Source organism: Diceros bicornis, chromosome 13 (genome assembly GCF_020826845.1).
Source record: "Diceros bicornis minor isolate mBicDic1 chromosome 13, mDicBic1.mat.cur, whole genome shotgun sequence".
Classification (NCBI taxonomy): domain Eukaryota; kingdom Metazoa; phylum Chordata; class Mammalia; order Perissodactyla; family Rhinocerotidae; genus Diceros; species Diceros bicornis.
This window is the reverse complement of record NC_080752.1, coordinates 31,209,241-31,226,019: the sequence shown is the minus strand read 5'-3', so window position 1 is coordinate 31,226,019 and position 16,779 is coordinate 31,209,241. Positions and strand designations below refer to the sequence as shown.

The 16,779-nt window shown below is 56.4% G+C and overlaps 1 protein-coding gene across 6 annotated transcripts in view; it reads right to left on the bottom strand.

The window, feature by feature from the left end:
• Positions 1-5,603: 5,603 nt before the first annotated feature.
• The window catches only part of TNFRSF8 (TNF receptor superfamily member 8), a 63,329-nt gene continuing 52,153 nt past the window's right edge, over positions 5,604-16,779 (bottom strand). For all 6 annotated transcript variants that reach the window (XM_058552924.1, XM_058552927.1, XM_058552925.1 and 3 more), the window contains 3 exons: positions 12,997-13,022; positions 11,542-11,749; positions 5,604-7,860 (listed from right to left, as the gene is read on the bottom strand). In XM_058552924.1, coding sequence (XP_058408907.1) covers positions 7,616-7,860; positions 11,542-11,749; positions 12,997-13,022 — 479 coding nt within the window. In that variant the 3' untranslated portion in view covers positions 5,604-7,615. The remainder of the gene's footprint in view (positions 7,861-11,541; positions 11,750-12,996; positions 13,023-16,779) is intronic.

Genomic DNA, 16,779 nt, shown 5'->3' with positions numbered 1-16,779 from the left:
AGTTCTTATCGTCTTTCGAACGAATGTGTGACTTCCCAGCTGGCAGGGATGGAGCCTCTTGCATCTCGTGTCAGAGCCCAACTCAGATGGGCACAGACTGGCTCTCAGGGAACTGTTGATGAATGAACCCGGCCCAGGGGACCCTCCCTGGTTCACCTCAAGAGCACTCCAGTGTTCACGGGGGTCTTCCATCCGAGGTGGGGAGCCCTCCCTCGACATCTGCCGAAGCCGTGGGTATTTGCTGAGTGAAGAGTAATCGCGGTGAAAAACAACGTCCCGGCGACAGCCTGTTCTTGCATAATCTGCCCACGGCTCTCTGTGACTTCCTGACCAGGCTCTGTGCAGCCCCAGGGGGGCCCCATCCTGCCCTGGAAGGTGCCCGACTCTGCCCCCTTGTTGGGCTAGGGCCAACAAGACCTCTTGAGCCTCAGTTTCCCTATCTGGAAAACTAGGATGTTGGAGCTGATTATTTTGAAAGCCTCAAGTGTGCTCGAATCAGACGGATGTGGGCTTGAATTCTGGCCCTTGAATTCTGACTGCGTGGGTCCCTGAAGGCACAGGTCAGCCCTGTGGCCCAGACCACACACTGTGGAGACAGACACACTTGGATGCAAATTCCAGCTGGGTGACCTTGGCCAGGCTATTGGGCTTCCTTGAGGCAACTCTGGGACAATAATGGTAGGATTATCTGGAGGATGAAACGAGAACATATGTGAAGAGGGAAGCACGGCGCCTGACACAGAGTAAGATCTCAAAATTCTCTGACACTCCTCCTATCGAGAGGTGGAGCGTGTATCCCCCCCTTGAATGTGGGCTCTGTGACTGCTTGACCAATGGAATGTGACAAAAGTGATGCCGTGCCCATTTCTGGGCCCAGATTTGAAGAACCTGGCGGTTTCAATTTCCTAGCCCTGGGGCCGTCGGCTCTAGGAACCCAGCCACTAGCTGCGTGGAAGCCCAAGCCTCTCTGAGACAGGCCCGTGGAGAGAAACCCACAGCCAGCACCAACAGGCTGGCCATCCCAGAAGGGCATTCCTTGTGCCGCTGAGCTGCCTAGCCGGTGCTGTGTGAGCAGAGACAGCTTGCTCCGCCAAGCCCAGGCCAACTGCAGACGTGTGAGCAAAATAAACAACTGGTGCTGTTTTAAGCCACTAAGTCTGAGGTGGTGTATTACACACAAGAGATAACCAGAACACTTAAGGTCAGTTACTAGCCAGTCAACACCTTTGGAAAATGAGCAGCAGGGTGCTCGTGCATGATGACGGTCACTGTGAGGTTAAGTGCCAACCTGCTGTGGCGCTGAGTAAATTCCTAACAGAGCATCTCCCTGCCCCTTAGGCAGGATCAGCTACATAATTTGTGGGACCCAGTGAGAAATGAAAACACAGGGCCCCCTGTTCAAAATTATTAATAATTTTTAAGATGGTGACAGCAGGGCATTAAACCCCCCTCTAAGCGGGGGGCCCTGTGTGACAGCACAGGTCATGTGGCCGTGAAGCCGTGGCACCCCGCTCCCGCAATACTCTTGTCTAGCTGATCATGGGGCCGCTTTGGCTCTTACAAAACTGCCTTATAAATAAGAACCCAACTCCCTTACTGTGGTTACTTTAATACCAAATTTAAAAAAAAAGAAAGGATGAATGAAAATCAGCAAGTAATTTTTACCGTTCACTTGAACTAAAGAGTGATTCCCCCACCTCCAGTCCCAACTTACAGCTAGAGCTGTCTCTGCCACACAGCACCAAGCTGGGACCTTAGGCAAACCGCTTTCCCTCTACGGGGCTCAATTTTCCCGTCTGTACAATGGGGAGGCTGGTTCTTGACCTGTCTTCCTTCCAGGGATCCTGGGATGGGGCAGAGAGCGGGACACGAGGAGGTACTGAGAATGCAAAACGAAGTGCAATCATCAGACAGCTCTCCAGCGGAAGTTTGCCGTCCTGCCTGGCCTTCAGCCCTGAGTATCCCCTGACCTCCGAACCAGACCACCTTCCAGGAAGCAGCTTCGAAGCTGCTGGGTTAGCTCTGCGTCCTTTCTGCCCAGTCAGAGGAATCAGAAAGCCACACCTGGGCTGCTGCTTAATCTCGGGCGGATTACCCAGCCTCCTGTAAGTGTCCCAGCCTCCCCGTAAAAGGAGGAATAAAGTCGGCTTTCTTCCTCTCTCCCAGTTGTGGTGACTTGCAGGTAAAAGGAAACTTGTCCAGAGGGCATACTGCCAGACGATAACTGTGACACAAACACAGCCCCAGCCACAGAGGCAGCCAGCTGACGGGGCGGGGGTGCATTTAGAATCACACAGTTGGGGGTTGAAGTCCAGTTCTGGCACTTCCTGGCTGTGTGACAGTGGGGCCGTTGCTTTGCCTCTCTGAGCCTCCATTTGTAAAAGAGTGCTGATATTCAGCCTATTTGCCTTTCAGTTATTATTATGAAGCCCAAATGCATAAAGAATGCAGAAAGCCTTGGGCAAACTCTACAGGTCTTAAAATACTGCTTATGATGACTATCAGGTACCGAACAGGGAATATGCCTCGCACCAGGCCAAGCGCGTCATCCTGTTACTGCTGAGCCTCACCACCATCTCTCAAGGTAATGATCACGTCTGCTTTGCAGATCAGGAAACCCAAGTTGGTAATAAAATGGGACGGAGGCGAGTGCTGGAGGGCTAAGGAGGAAAGCGTCCGGCTGAAAGCGCAAAACACAAAGGCCTCCAGCTTCCCAGGGTTGTTTGCTTTGGTTTTTGCTCTCCTGGAAGACACCCAAAGAAAAGGGAACCTAGACCGACTGGCTCCCGGCCTCCTGCAGTGACATCAGCCGAGGGCCCAGCGCTGCGCTATTCACCGGGAATGTTGTCTTAGCTCTCTGCCCTTTCTGAGAAAGTCCACCCCGCTGCTTCCTGGCTACCAGCAGCCGCTGCCTCTTTCCCCGGCTGCCCTCTGAAATAGGCTAAAACAACTTCTGCTGCCCCTGGTTTGGCTTTCATGCCCATTGCTGAGATAATGGCAGGATGTTTATTGTTCTAATAGGAGGAAAATGGAAAGAAACCGAGACTGATGTTCTTACGATAAAACCTAGTGCCTTACAATGGCCCGCCAGCCCTCCGGGATCTGGCCCGCTGGCCTCTCGCTCACCTCCTTTTTCTCCCCGCCCTGCTCGCTGTGCTTCTACCGGTGCTGTGCTTCCTGAATCTCAAGGCCAGGAGCCTTCCCACCTCAGCCCCCTGCTTTCCCGGAATGCTCTGCCCCTAGGTCCCCACCTCCTCCACTTGTATGTTGCTCAGGTCGAGATCAAAGGGCAGCTTCTCAGAGAAGCCATCCCTGGCCTCCAGACACTCTGCCACAGTCCCCTGACTGGGGCTTCTGGTAGCACAGGGCACCATCTGACTCTGCAAGGACCTTGTTCACTGATTTGGTTATGCACTACCATCCATCTCATCCACTAGAGACAGGACCCACGAGAGCACAGTGCATCCTCTGCAGCTAGACTTGGGCCTGGCTCATCATAGGTGTTTTTGGAAGGAAGGAAGGATGGGAGGGAGGGAGGGAAAGAGGGAGAAAGGGAGGGAGAAAGGAGAGAGGGAGGGACGAGGAAGGGAGAGGGAAGGGAGGAAGGGAAGGAAGTCACTCAAGAAAGATTTGGAGCAGCACTGCAGTGCAGCCTGGAATACACTAGAATCATGAGCAGGATGTCCCCTGCAGAGGGACCCGCAGCCCTTCACAAATGTCCAGAATTACAGACATCTGACTAATAAACAGCCAGTCCTACGGCTGACTTGAGGGGTTCTCCAGGGCACCCCACATAGCAAGAAGGGGTCTGTCCACTGTCGGGTTCCCACAGGAACTTGGCCCCAAGGGAGGAGGCCAGGGAGGGCCGGAGATCCCTGGTTAACGCTATGAGAGCTAATGCTGGCTTTACTGGGCCAGCCCCGGAAACAACCACCAATTATAATGTGGATTCTCCGGGAGAAAAGTGTTCAAGCCCAATGCCCTTTTGAAGGTTTCCTGTTTGTAAGTCAGAGGGGGCTCAATTCTGCAGGCCTAGCAAGGGCTTGCTCTTGGCAAGTAGCTGCCAGGCTGGACCAAGGACAGAAGCTGCCATGTGGCCAGCACAAGCCACGTGTCAGGTGGCATCTAAGGGAACCTCACGACCCTCTCAGATAGGGACTGATTCCCCGTTTCACAGACCAGACCAACCGAGCTTTAGGGAGATCAAGGCACAGAACCAAGATCGCCCAGCTGGTAAGTGGCAGAGCTGGGATTCGAACCCAAGTCTGACCCCAGAGCCCATCCCAATCTGCACGCTGCTGCTGTCCTGTGTCCGGACCGCAGAGAGCGGTGGGCAGGGCCTCTCTGCCCTGCATTTCACTCACACCCACCGAAACCTGCTCCTCTGGGTCGGCCTGGGCATGGCCCCAGAGTGTGCGCCCAGCTCGGGGTGCTGGCCCGGGGCCAGGGGCCTGGGGAAGGCACCGGAGCCCAAGGTGGGCTTGGTCAGCTTCTCCATAGGCCCAAGGAGCTGTGCTTGCAGCCTTTAGCATTCTCACCTTGGCTTCCAGTCAAGCTTTATGCACATGTAAGGACTCTCCCAGCGCTGCCTGTGGATTTGGTCCCTCCCACCCCCCACCTGCCCCCACTGTTCTCTGTTCGAGGACAGGGAAGATCTAGGAAGTGGGTGGAGGAGAGACGGCACCCAAGAAACTGCAGCCCAGAGCCGCCTCTTGTCTCTGCACAGATTTTCACTTCTGTTCAGCCCAACAAAGCAGTTCCCAGTGCCTGTGGGACAAGAGGACACAGACACCATCCTGGGTCTTTAGGATCTCACTGCTGGGGAGTGGGGGGCAGAAAGAGAGAAATGCTCTGAAGATTCAGTTTCTAGTTCCATTTTAGGGAGTGGCCCTGGTCTTAGAGATTCTAAGGACCTAGAATAGTCTACAACCTACAAGACTGCCTTGGGCAACAATGGGCTTTCGTTGAATGCAATAGCTTCCGTAGGACACATCACTTATGTCACTCTGTGACTACAACTGTTCAGGAAGAGAGGTGTGCGTGTGGGGGACAGTCCCTTACAGCCTGGGAACTGCTACCCTGAGGGACAGGGTCCTTGTCCGTCTGCCCACCTGGACGTCAGAATGGCCAGAGGTGGAGAAGGGGCCCCGCAACACTGGTCAGGGCAGGGAGATTCGCCCTGGCTCTCAGACCCACCACGTGGCAGGCGTGACTGGTTCAGCGGCGGGGCTGATTGTGAGGGCTGGGAATAAGCTGAGTCCTGGGGTAGGGTGGGTGCTGGCTGACCACGGCCCCCCTTCCTCCACCCCACAGGGGAGCCATAGTCAGAGAGGGGCTCTAGGCTGGCTGCCTGTGGTGGGGAGCAGGCCCCCAACTGTCCCCGAGCTGTGACCGGGGAGGCGGGCTGGGCCCCTCCCAGCTCAGGCAGGAAGCCCCAGGCTCACATTCACCCCTGTCCTTTCCCTGCCCTCCAAGGCAGCAGCATTCACACTACTAATCTGTCTCCCTTTGCCCAAGCTGTGGCTGCTCAGCCCAGCCCAGAGGGAGGCAGGCCGTGCGGAGGCCGGGGATCCCTTGCTGCAAAGACCCAAAGGGAGCCTTGTGACAAAAGCATGTTTATTCTGAGTATGCTCAAAGGGCAGGCCTTGGACCAGAAAGTGGGAGTTACATGGAGGAAGGATCTGCCTCCACTGTTCAGGAAGAACTTCCAGCAGGAGGAAGGGCTGCCCCAGCAGGCAGCGGGCTCCCTGTCCCCAGAGGCTGGCCACCTGGGTGTCTGGGGCAGAGGATTGAAGAGGCAGCCCCTGTCCTGGAGGGAGAGAGACTGCTTGGACCCTTCCGCTCAGAGGTTCCCAAATCTCAAATCTCAGTGAGTTCCCATAGCCTCACGATTCACTTTTAAGGGAACTTAGGAATTTTTAATGGATCAAAAGGTTTGTGAAGGGCCCTTGAGCGAGTGAGTGCCTCACTTCATGAAACATGGTCCATATCCTCAGGTCATGTCTGCCTGGGCCGCTCCTCAGTGGGTGTGTGGCGTCCTCAGACACCCTGCAGGGTGCTCAGGGGCGCAGAGCACGCCCACACCGTCCTGGCATAAGGCATTTTGGCAAATATCGTCCATCCCATGTAAATGTCTTCAGGTTCTGGTGTAACCGCTTCTCACGGTGCCCCAGCCTCCAGCTTTCCCCAAAACATCTGAGCAGTTTCAGAAACTACCCTTGTGAGTCCTGACCCAGCCCCACTTCCTCCAGAGAGCGAGCAGGCTGGTGAGTAAACAGCGGCTTTCCCAGGCCCGGCTCCCACTGGGTAATTCCAGGAGCCTCCGGGCTGCCTGCGACTCAGTGCCCCGGTCCCTTTCCAAGGCCACTTGTTTTTTTGCAGAGTCTGAAGGCCCTGAGGAGAGCAAGCCAGAAGATGACATTGGGGTAACTACTCAGAGTGAAATGCAAAAAACCTGAAATCCAGAGCAAACTACCAAATGCTTCTTCTCTCTTGACAGTCCAGAATAAGGCAGTATGTCTGGGTGAAACCGTGCTGCTTTTTGACATCCACTTCCCAACTATGGGTGCTGAGCAGCTGGAGCCAGAGGGCAGGGTCTGGTGCCATGGGGATCTGCGAGCGTGGCAGATCTGGGGGAGATGCTTCTGCATTTCCCAGGACAGGGCTGGTGGTGCCCACAGAGCAGGCAAGGACCAGAAAGGGCCCACGGTTCCCCTTCTCCATGCGGGGAGGAAGCCCCTGGGCAAAGCAGAATAGGCCCCTCTCCAGGCAGCGGCTGGGAGCAGGGTCTCCGGCCGCAGCGGGCACTGCAGCTGCTGAGGGTCTGCAGACACCTGGGTCCTGAGATGCCTCCTACTGTGAGGACTGGGGGGACACGCTGAGACGACTGAGTTGATCCTAGGCCCTGGGCCACTGTGGGGGCTGCAGGACAGGGAAGGGCTGGCTGCACCAGAAAGGTCCCCCTCAGCCCAAGTGGAGCTGGAGGCCAGCCTGGGCGCTCGCCTTGGCACAGAGCCCAGAGCAGCGGCTGCAGCCAAGATGGGGCCAGCCAACAACGCCCCATCCCTCAACTTCCCTTTTGACTCGGGAGAAACAACCACAGGCGCTGGCTCAGTGCCCACGGGGGTCCACATTTACAGTAACCGGGGGCTGCTGGCACGGCAGTAAGGCGCAATGGGCGTCATTCCTGAGGCCCAGGTGAGGGGAGAGGGGTGTGGCCTCCTGGCCCCCGCCTCAGGTGGGCTCCGGCCCTGCTGGTGTGTGGATGCCCAGGGCTCTGGGAGCATCTTCATCTGGGCAGGAACAGAAGGTGGGGTGCCCAGTCCCTGCCATCCATCCATTGCTCCAACAAATGTCGCCGTTCAGATCACCCCTTGGTCGTCTGTACTGCACAAGCCCGGCTTCCCTAGGGTTGGGGTGGGGGGCAGCTGGGTGAGGATACAGGTAGAGACCACCAGAACCCCTCCTACATTGACAGGCTGGTTGACCACTGGATGCTGGAACCTAAGTTCAGGCCAGATGGGCCTCTGTCACCTGCTTGGTGCCACCAGTGCCACCCTGGCCTCCCAGGGGGCACCCAGCTGCCCTCTCAGCCCCAGCGCAGGCAGGCCAGGCCTCATTTCCCAGAGGCGGTCGTGGGCAAGGGGTCCTCCTTCCCTTCCTCTTCCACTGAGAACATGACGTCCCCGCAGCTGCCCAGGGGTGGTTCTGTCTCCTGCTCCGGGTAGTGGGGAGCATGGTCCACTTCCAGATCCTCCTCGAACTCGGGCCCCGCTGGCCCCATCAGGCCCCGGCCCTCAGGCACCTCGGTCTTCACACTCCCCACAATCACTGTGTCGGCCTTCATGATGTAGATTTTCTCTGCAAAGCAAAAGCATGGGTGAGGTGAGAGGAACAGAGCCCCAGCCGGATGGAAGCAAGGAGGCAGGGGAGTGCCCAGCTCTGCCACTTCTGCTGTGTGGCTTCAGGCAGCTGCCACAACCTCTCTGATGCACAGTAAGCCTGCCAATCTCAGGTGTCCTGAGCCTCAAAGGAGATAAAGCAGCTAGGAACTGCGTGCCGGGGAGTTAAGGACTGGGCCACTTGCTACTTATGGGAGATGCTTGTGCCTTTCTCGGCACTTCTGCAGGGATGGGGTAGGGAAGAAGAGAACAGGGTCGGGGGAGAAAGGAAGCATGGGGAGAAAGCAGGTAATGACATGGAGAACTGTAGCACCAGGGGACGCGAGGAGAGGTTAGCCTGTGCTAGCCAGGGGACGCTGTTCCACATTTGCTCCTGAATCCTCACGTCCCTTCTGCGAGGTGGACAGTTGATTATTATCCCTAATTACAGATACAGAACCTGAACCAGAGAGGTTAAGTGACCTGCCCAAGGTCACCAGGTAGCTAGGAGAAATCCCAAAAGAAACTCCCGCCCCGCCTGGCTGCCCTTTCTGCTCCTATCCTCGTGCCTGAAGCAAAAACCGGGATGACCAACCTCTTCGGGTTTGCCGGGATGCTCCTGATTTTAGCAGTGAAAGTCCTGGGTCCCAGGACCTCTTGGGTCCAGGCAAACCCAGACGGTCGGCCCCACCCTACAGAAACCTCAGCCCTGTCGGTAATCACCAGCAGCCTGCGATTCAGACAGCTGTGCTCGGGGCCAGTATATTTCGTTGTTCCTTGCTGATTGCCCATCTCCCACCTGAGGCCTTCACGGCTGAGCCTGCCTAGCACACGGTAGGATCGCTTGTGTATATCGCTTGGACGAATGGCCAGCTCAGCCCGTTCGAGGCCTGATCCCCAGGGTCCTCACCACCGTCTGCTTTCGGGGGCTTCGGAGGCTCAGGGGAGTTAAGTAAGTGGCCCAAGAGGCTGGGAAGTGGGGAGCCTGGCCTTCGCCCAGGTCAGCAGGCTCCAGGCACCCTACTTCCCAGCTTCTGAGGGCCTCGAGCTCAGGGAAGGGTCCCAGCTCCCAGCTGCCCGGTCCCAAGACTCTGGAGCCTGAATGGGGGAGCTCAAGAGCAACCTGAGAGCTGGGTGGGGCAGGGAGCTGGGGATCCCTGTCTCTCTGGGTAACCCGGTTACAGCTCTCTGATTCAGGAACCCTCAAAAGAGTCTCGGGGCCCCTGCGCCCTCACCCCCATTGCACAATGCCGGCTCTTCTGTTCTGGTTTTTACACCCCCAGGAAAGAGAGAAGTGTTCAAAATAGCAGCAAGAACTGGAGGGAAGGCTGAGACAGGGAGACAGCTGCAGGCTGGGCCCGCCACACCCCGAAAGAGAGAGCAGGGCCTTGGGCCCCAGCCACACACCCTCCATCAAGGCCTGCAGGCCCCTCACCCTGGAAACCTGACCAGAGGGGCTGGCAAAAGACGGGGGCCAGAGGTGGTGAGAGAGAGGGGAGCCTGGGAGGTGAGAGAGAGTGCAGAGGCGGCTAGCCAGGGCTGGAGGAGATGAGAGAGTGGCACAGAGGAGGGGGGCAGAGAAGCAGGGGTGGGCTCGTCTAGGGAGAAGCAGCCAAAGCTGGGCCCGGCCATCACCCCCTCATATCCCTCGGGGCCTGACTCCTCTGCCTCTGACCCCATCACAGGGCTGCCCACCCCCCAGCTGGGAGGCGCAGGGTTCCCAGAAGCTGCTGGGACTTCCTGCCCCACCCAGGGCTCCAGAATCCAGAGACGTTGTCTTGGGGAGGTGGGGGGGAGGGGGGAGAAGGGGCTGCCCCTGCCTGGTGCCCAGGGGAAGAAAGATGAAGCCTAGGCTAGAGTTTGGTCCCCCTTGGGAACCGGACAAGGAGGGTGCTCCTCTGGAGTGCTGTCGGGAGGACAAAGAGCTCACCATCTCTTGGGTGCCCCAAGAAAACTTCCAAGGCCTTCCCTCCCCACCACCCTGCTCACCTGCAAGGCTTGCAGGCTGGCTCAGCTCTGGGCAGGCTGCCCACGCCCCAGCCATCCTGGGAGCCAGGTACCCCCCCTCCATCCTCCCCTCCAACATTCCCGGAGCCCCACCCCCACAGCTCCAGGTACAGCCCTCAGCGTGGACTCAAACGTTCAAATTAGAACTTAGGAAATTGAAAGGAGATGCCTTTGGTGGTATTTCCCAAAATACATTCTTTTCAAATGAAACTTGCTGAAAGCTCCAATTCCAAAGGTTTCAGTTTGGTGAGAAAGACTCTGCCCAAAGAGCTCTATCCACTGGTGCCTGCCATAGAAATGTGTAGAACAATTACAAACGCCTCTTTGGTATCATTCCAGTGATGGTTAACCCTCCAGAGAAGACAGAGATGGAGCCCACTGAGGCCCTGCCCCAGGGAGCTCACAGCTAGGTGAGGGCAGGGTGGGGGTGGGGAGAAGGCTGTAAACACAGCCACACTGCAGGGTGCTAAGGACCCTGGGTGGGGGAGGCCTGGGGTCTGGGGGAGCACAGCAGAGGGACACCAGTCTAGACAGGAGAGTGGAGAGGGCAGGGATGCTTCCTGGAGGAGGAGGAGGCAAATAAGCAGGATCCACAGTACATCAGCAATTATCTAGATTCAAGGGGGCGGAGGTGGCTGTCCCAGGTGAGGAAGCAGCTCCCACAGAGAAACTTAGAAGTGAGAGAGGGCTGGGAAAACTCAGGAAACTGCCGCTGAGCAGGAGGGGCAGACCTGTGGGGTCAAGAGGCAGGTGAGCCCGGCGAGGAGGTAGCTCGTGGCCAGCCTTGAATGCCGGAATAAGAACCCTGGGATTCACCCTGCAGGTAGCAGGCCCCCGTGAGGGTGTAAGACGGACAGGCATACACTTTGGTCGAAGCGCTCTGGTGGTGCTGGGTGGAGAGAAGTAGGAGAGGAGGCAGGGATGCCCGTGGGAGGCCAAAGCAGCAGGTTTGTCCGAGCTAGAAGGCGGCTGCAGTTGGGAGAGTGCTAGCTTCCGTGCCTCCGCAGAGGCCGGGTGGCGGTGTGGACAAACCAAGGGTTTCAGAGTCCAGCAGACGTGGGGTCGAGTCCCAGCTCTGCCACTTAGTAGCCGTGTGACGGGTAAAATCATTTCACCCCCCTGAGCCGTGGTTTCTCCACTTGTAAAAGGAGAGGAAGACTCCAGAAGGTTGAGTGACAATGGAAGGTGACACGTGCACGATGCCCGGAATGCCTCAGACAAGTGGCAGGTCTTATTGTTACTGGCATGTCTTCCTCCTGCCCCCCTCAGGGGCTCTTTCTAGGGGGCTGGGGGTGGCATTCACTTTTTACTTTAATGAGAGCAGGCGCCAGGCAGGGGGCGCCCCCCACCCCCACCCCACCCAGACAACTTCATGGCCCTATGAAGTACCACTACTATTCCTATTCTTACGGAAATTTAAACTGGGTCCAGAGGTGGGGCAAGCTGCGTGATATGCCTAAGCGTGGTGCAACTCTTGCACCAAAAGCACCTCCTACTTACGAGGGCCAGTGGGAGAATCCACGCCCCTTCCAGGCTGGGCCTTCCCGCCCCAGGGTCTCTGGTTCTGGTCGGGGACCGAGAGCCCAGCACCCATCTCCCCCCTGCCCCCCCTTGGCCCTGACCACTCCGGGACCCCCCAGACAGGCCAACTCACCGATCCTGTTATTAGTATGCTCCGTGGTCACCCGGGGCTCGGGAAGGTCCACGGGTGATGAGGTCCTGCTGGGGGGGCTGGCTTGCAGCAGCCGCTGGCTCTCCAGGCAGGCCGCCCCCACACTGGGGCAGGTCTCCACAGCCGGCGAGCTCATTAACCCCAGCTCTTCTGTGCCCGGCTCTGCCACCAACACGCTCCTCTTCAGCTCCTGGGGGCAGAGAGGAAAGGAGCATGGATGCAGGGTGCCCCGGCCTCCCCTGAGTCTCTGAACTGTGAAGCCCCCAGTTTCTCCCTCTCTGCAGACCTCAGGGAGGCTTCTTCTCTGCTTTACAGCTGCCGCATGCTACCCCGGGCTTCTCAGCCATGTAGCCCGTGTGTCGCTTTCCGGGTGAAGTCATGCTGCTTTAAACGTCTACTAAGTAACAAGGACAGTAGCCTGCGTCTCATACGGTGCTTATCGTGTGTGGCCATTGACATATGTAAACCCTCATAACCACCCTATGAGCTGGCTAATATTAGCCCCTTCCCATCTTACAGATCAGAAAACTGAGGCACAGAGGAGTCAAGTAACTTGCTCGCCCCCTCCCTCAGCTCCGGAGGGCAACGCCCCTGCTCTCCCCCACCCCCCCACCCCGCTGGCCCTGGGAGGCTGGGCACAGAGCAGGGTGCCAGGCCAAGCCCAGGGAGGACCTGGTGTATGGCCCTTGGCCTGGGTGGTCGTAGGATCAGGGGGAACATTTGCAAAGCCCCCAGCCCAGCGCCTGCGCACAGCAAGCGAGCACTTCATAACAGGCAGATGAGATGTTCCTACTAGGAGGGTAACAGTTCAGAACACACAACCCAGGGCTCAAATCCTAGCTGATCCACCTTCCAGCTGTGGAACGACCTTTTCTGTCTGGGCGTCTGTTTCCTCTGTTATAAAATGAGACGACAGTACCAACATCTGAGGGTTGTAAGGACTACCCGGGATAACTTCGAGGAAGCACGAAGCAGGGTGCCTGGCTCACGGTAAGTGCTCCACACACGACAGCTACGTTTGAAAAGTAGCTGGGATGATTTGTCATCCCAGCTGCGAGGACGAGACTCATGGAGGAGTGAAGGAGAAAAGAGGAAACACACAGCCTTCCTTTGACCACACCTGGCACTCAAAGTGGCCCAAACCAAATCCACGGCCTGGCAGGCCCTTCTGGAAGTCCCCGGCGGGGTGAGCCAGGAGCCTGAGGCTGCCATGGGGGTGGGGCTCCACCTCCTGGGCCAGGGCCTGGCTGAGGCTCCACTGTGCTCAGAGCTCCCTGCATGGGGCAGACCCAGCCTGAACTTGCAGAGGAGCCCGCAGCCCAGGCACTGTGGGAGGGGAACGATCCCCCGGCAGCTATCAGACCAGCAGATCTCTCAGGGAAGGAGTCAGATTTAGGGGTGCAAAGCTGGGGCAGGGCGAAGGGAGGGGCTACTTACTGGCGAGTTCCTTCTGGGCTTGGAATCTGCAAAAAGAAAAAGAGGAGAGACTTCACCAAGGAGGGTCTGGCAGCTGCCAGGTCCTGCCCCAGCCCACACGTGGTGGTAGCTGGTGCTCAGTCAGGCCCTCGGGCTGGAGAGCAGCGGATGGGTTTCAGGGTCAGTGCCCACCCCCAGGCCCGGGGCACAGGGGCTCAGTTCCCGGTGCTCACTTCCCCAGTGGCAGCTGGAGAACTGGAGAACCACCTTCTCCTGCAGCCACTTAGCCAGTCAGCACCCTGGACCCCCTCCCTCGCCTACCCCCCATGCACAAGGAGTGGCTCAGGGGAGGCACATGCCCCAAATGGCGCTGGGGAGGCTTCCGCTGGGTCAGAAGTTTGCCTGTGGCTGCTGCCACCATCTGGTAGCCCCTGGGGTCTGGAGAGCCCAGGACTCCCGGAGCTGCGTGCGAAACTCATACGGAGGACCTCACGGCAGGGTGATAGAGGGTGGGTGACGGACCCTGAGGACGTTTTCTGAACCCTGAGCCGAACATGCCTGAAGCCCGTTGACTGGAGCCCTCTGGCTCAGGCCGGTCCGGGCTCAGTTCCTGTTACCTGTGCCTGAGAGAGCCCATGTGGCCACCTGCAGGACAGCTGCTCCTCTGCCACCCACTCCTGCAACCCCGCCCTTCGCTGGTCGGGAGGTGCTGAAGCAACGATTCTTAGGACACAACCTTTACCTTCTCACCCCAAACCTCCACCCTCTACTCCAGGTTTTCTCTCATGTTAAGTCGGGCGCCAGGTCACAGCCAAGTGTGTGCTGACATCTAACCAGGGCCCACTGGCATCTGAGACAGCTGGGGGTGGTGCCCGGGCATCTGGTCTACCCCAGGGCACATCAACTCCCAGGCCAGACTATCCTCTGGGGACGCACAGCCTTTCACGACTCTCACAGAGGTTCGTCTACGGAGACCGGGAAGACGCTGCTATCCGCTGTGCACACCTGAGCAGAGAAACCTGCCACGAAGATGCCAGCAAGCCAGCTAAGCTCCTCCAGAACCCTCTCCGATTTCAGCAGTTCTGGGGACCCACAGCCCTGAATCCTCGCTGAAATACCTGCAGGAGGCCGAGACTACGAAAAGACAAATAAGACACGTGGTTTGAACACGCCATGTGGACACTAGGTTAGCCTGGGGAACACGCTTCCATGTACCTTTTAAACGACCATCAGCAGGCAGAAAGCGTCCAGTGGGGCAATGGACCAGAATGACGGCCGAAAGAAGCACGGGGGTGAAACACCACCACTGATTCTTGATTCAACAAACGCGCAGAGTCTACTCACTCTGAGAACTGCTGGTCCCGGCAGAGTGGTCACCTTGGGAGGCTGTGGCTCATTCCCATGAGGCGGCCACTGTCCATTGCCCAAGCCATTGCTTTGAGAAATGATCTCTGGCCTGAGGCACATTCTTTTAAACGATGTCAGTGAAGCCAAATCTTTGACCTTTGAAAGTGATTTTGAGTTTTTGCAAATAGTCAACTGTGATTTGGCGCCAAGCCACTGGGGTAGCCAGGAGGGAAAGAAGTGTGTGACAAAGTAACAAGACAAAAATAATTAAAAATGATAAAACTCAGTCTCGGAGAGGACGTGGGTAAACAGGAACACGGCTGCTCATGCCCTGCGGACTGGTTCTCTCTTTCTCCAGAACTATCTGGCAATGAAATCCCCAAACCCTTTGACCCAGCATCCTTCTTCGGGGACACACCCTCAGGAAACAACCCTAAAGAAAACAAGTCCGTGCACAACGGTGGTATTTGTAATAATTCAAAAACTGAAAACAAGCCAGATGCCAAACAGTGAGGCAGCTTAGCAGTCCTGGAGGCCTTCCTGGCAGTAAAACCCAGGACATTACTTCACCTCTCCCAGCCTCAGTCCTGTTCTCTGGAAAACGGGACGGATCATGCCAGCTTTGGAGGGTTTTTATGGAGATTGAGATCTCAAAAGTGGAGGTGCCCAGTGATCGACCACTCTGAGAGCATGCACTCTTGATACAACGTGATGAAAATGACCCTGTACCCGTGTGGTCTTCCAACCCCAAACCCCTAACCCCGATCTAATTAGGAGAAAAACATTAGAAAAATTCCAGTGGAGGGCGGCATCCAACAACACAACTGACCTGTCCTCAAAACTGCCAAGGTCATTAAAAAAAAGGAAAGTCAGAAGCTGTCACAGCCCAGAGGAGACTAAGGAGACACAACAACTAAATGTCACGTGTCCTGGAGGGGATCCTGGAACGGCGAAAGGACAGTAGGTAAAACCAAGTAAATCTGCATAGAGGATGGGCTCCGGTTAATATGAATGTATCAGTATTGGTTCGTTCATTGTGACAGATGCACCACGCTAATGGAAGACATTAAGAATAGAGGAAACAGGGTGTGGGGTATATGGAAACTCTCTGAACTATCTTCTCAAATTTTCTGTAAACCTAAAACTATGAAAAATGAAGTCTATTTAAAATTTTTAAAAATTAAAACTTTAAGGACCGGTCCCGTGGCGTAGCAGTTAAGTGCTTGTGCTCCACTGTTGGTGGCCCATGTTTGGGTCCCGGGTGCGCACCGACGCACCGCTTGTCAGGCCATGCTGTGGCGGCATCCCATATAAAGTGAGGACGATGGGCATGGATGTTAGCCCAGGGCCAGTCTTCCTCAGCAAAAAAAAAAGGGGAGGATTGGCATGGATGTTAGCTCAGGGCTGATCTTCCTCACAAAAAAACCCAAAAAACAAAACAACAACAACAAAAAAATTAAAACATTAAATAGGGAAGGTGCCCAGGACGCTGCCTGGCACATAGCGGGTCCCTGGACGCTCACGTGGCTTGGTGCCCTGTCACACCAAGAGATAATCAGCATTTGATACTGACTCTTGGAAATAAGCATAAACTAACATAAAGGGGAAAAGGCAGAATCCAGGAGGCCCTGACATCTGCCTGCGGCTGGCTTCCAGCCCATGTGTGTACTTGATAAAGACCCAGGACAAATCACGCTGACCGAGCACAGAGGTCAGATTTCATAAGTGCTTTTCCCTTAAAACTGTTGCTTCAGTCCATTGTCTTCATTTATTGATTTCCCTCTTTTTGGGAATAACTACAATCTTCTCATAAACGTGTCCGGCATCCCAGGACAGGAGTCCAGGGACATGCTGGGCATTGGTGGCCCCCATAGGACAGGTGCATGGTGTCCCAGGGCTGCTCTGAGGGCCACTCGCACTGAGCATGTGAGCTAAGTTCTCAGACCCTTCCGTCCCTGTCACTCTCCCCTTTCAGCCCCTCCCCTCTCTGGCCTGGGATCTGGCTGCCGTGGGTGGGAAGCGGAACAGACTTCAGGAAGGAGTCTGGCACAGAGGCTCAGCCAGACTTTGGCACAGGCACCCTTCGATTCAGATCCTGGTCTCCTTGGAGAGATGGCCGATTCCAGGGCGGGGGCAGGAAGGTACAAGCTAAGCTGGGAAGGTCTTAAAGAAGTGCTCAAAACACAAAAGGATGGGAACTGAAGGACAGGGGAGCCAGCTTGAAGGGGTTCCCACTGGCCCAATCTGGGACAATTTGAATATCAAATTAAATAATGATGGTAGCAGAATCAAAGAGGAATCCATGAGTCCACACAGGTATAAATATATAAATGAAGAAAAGGAAAGTTTGACGAGGAACCAGTTATTCACAAAGCCTCAAGGCACCGCCCCTCAAAATACTTAGCGACTACCAAGGAGAAAAGAGTAACTTCGCAGTGGAAAAGCCTGCAAACACCA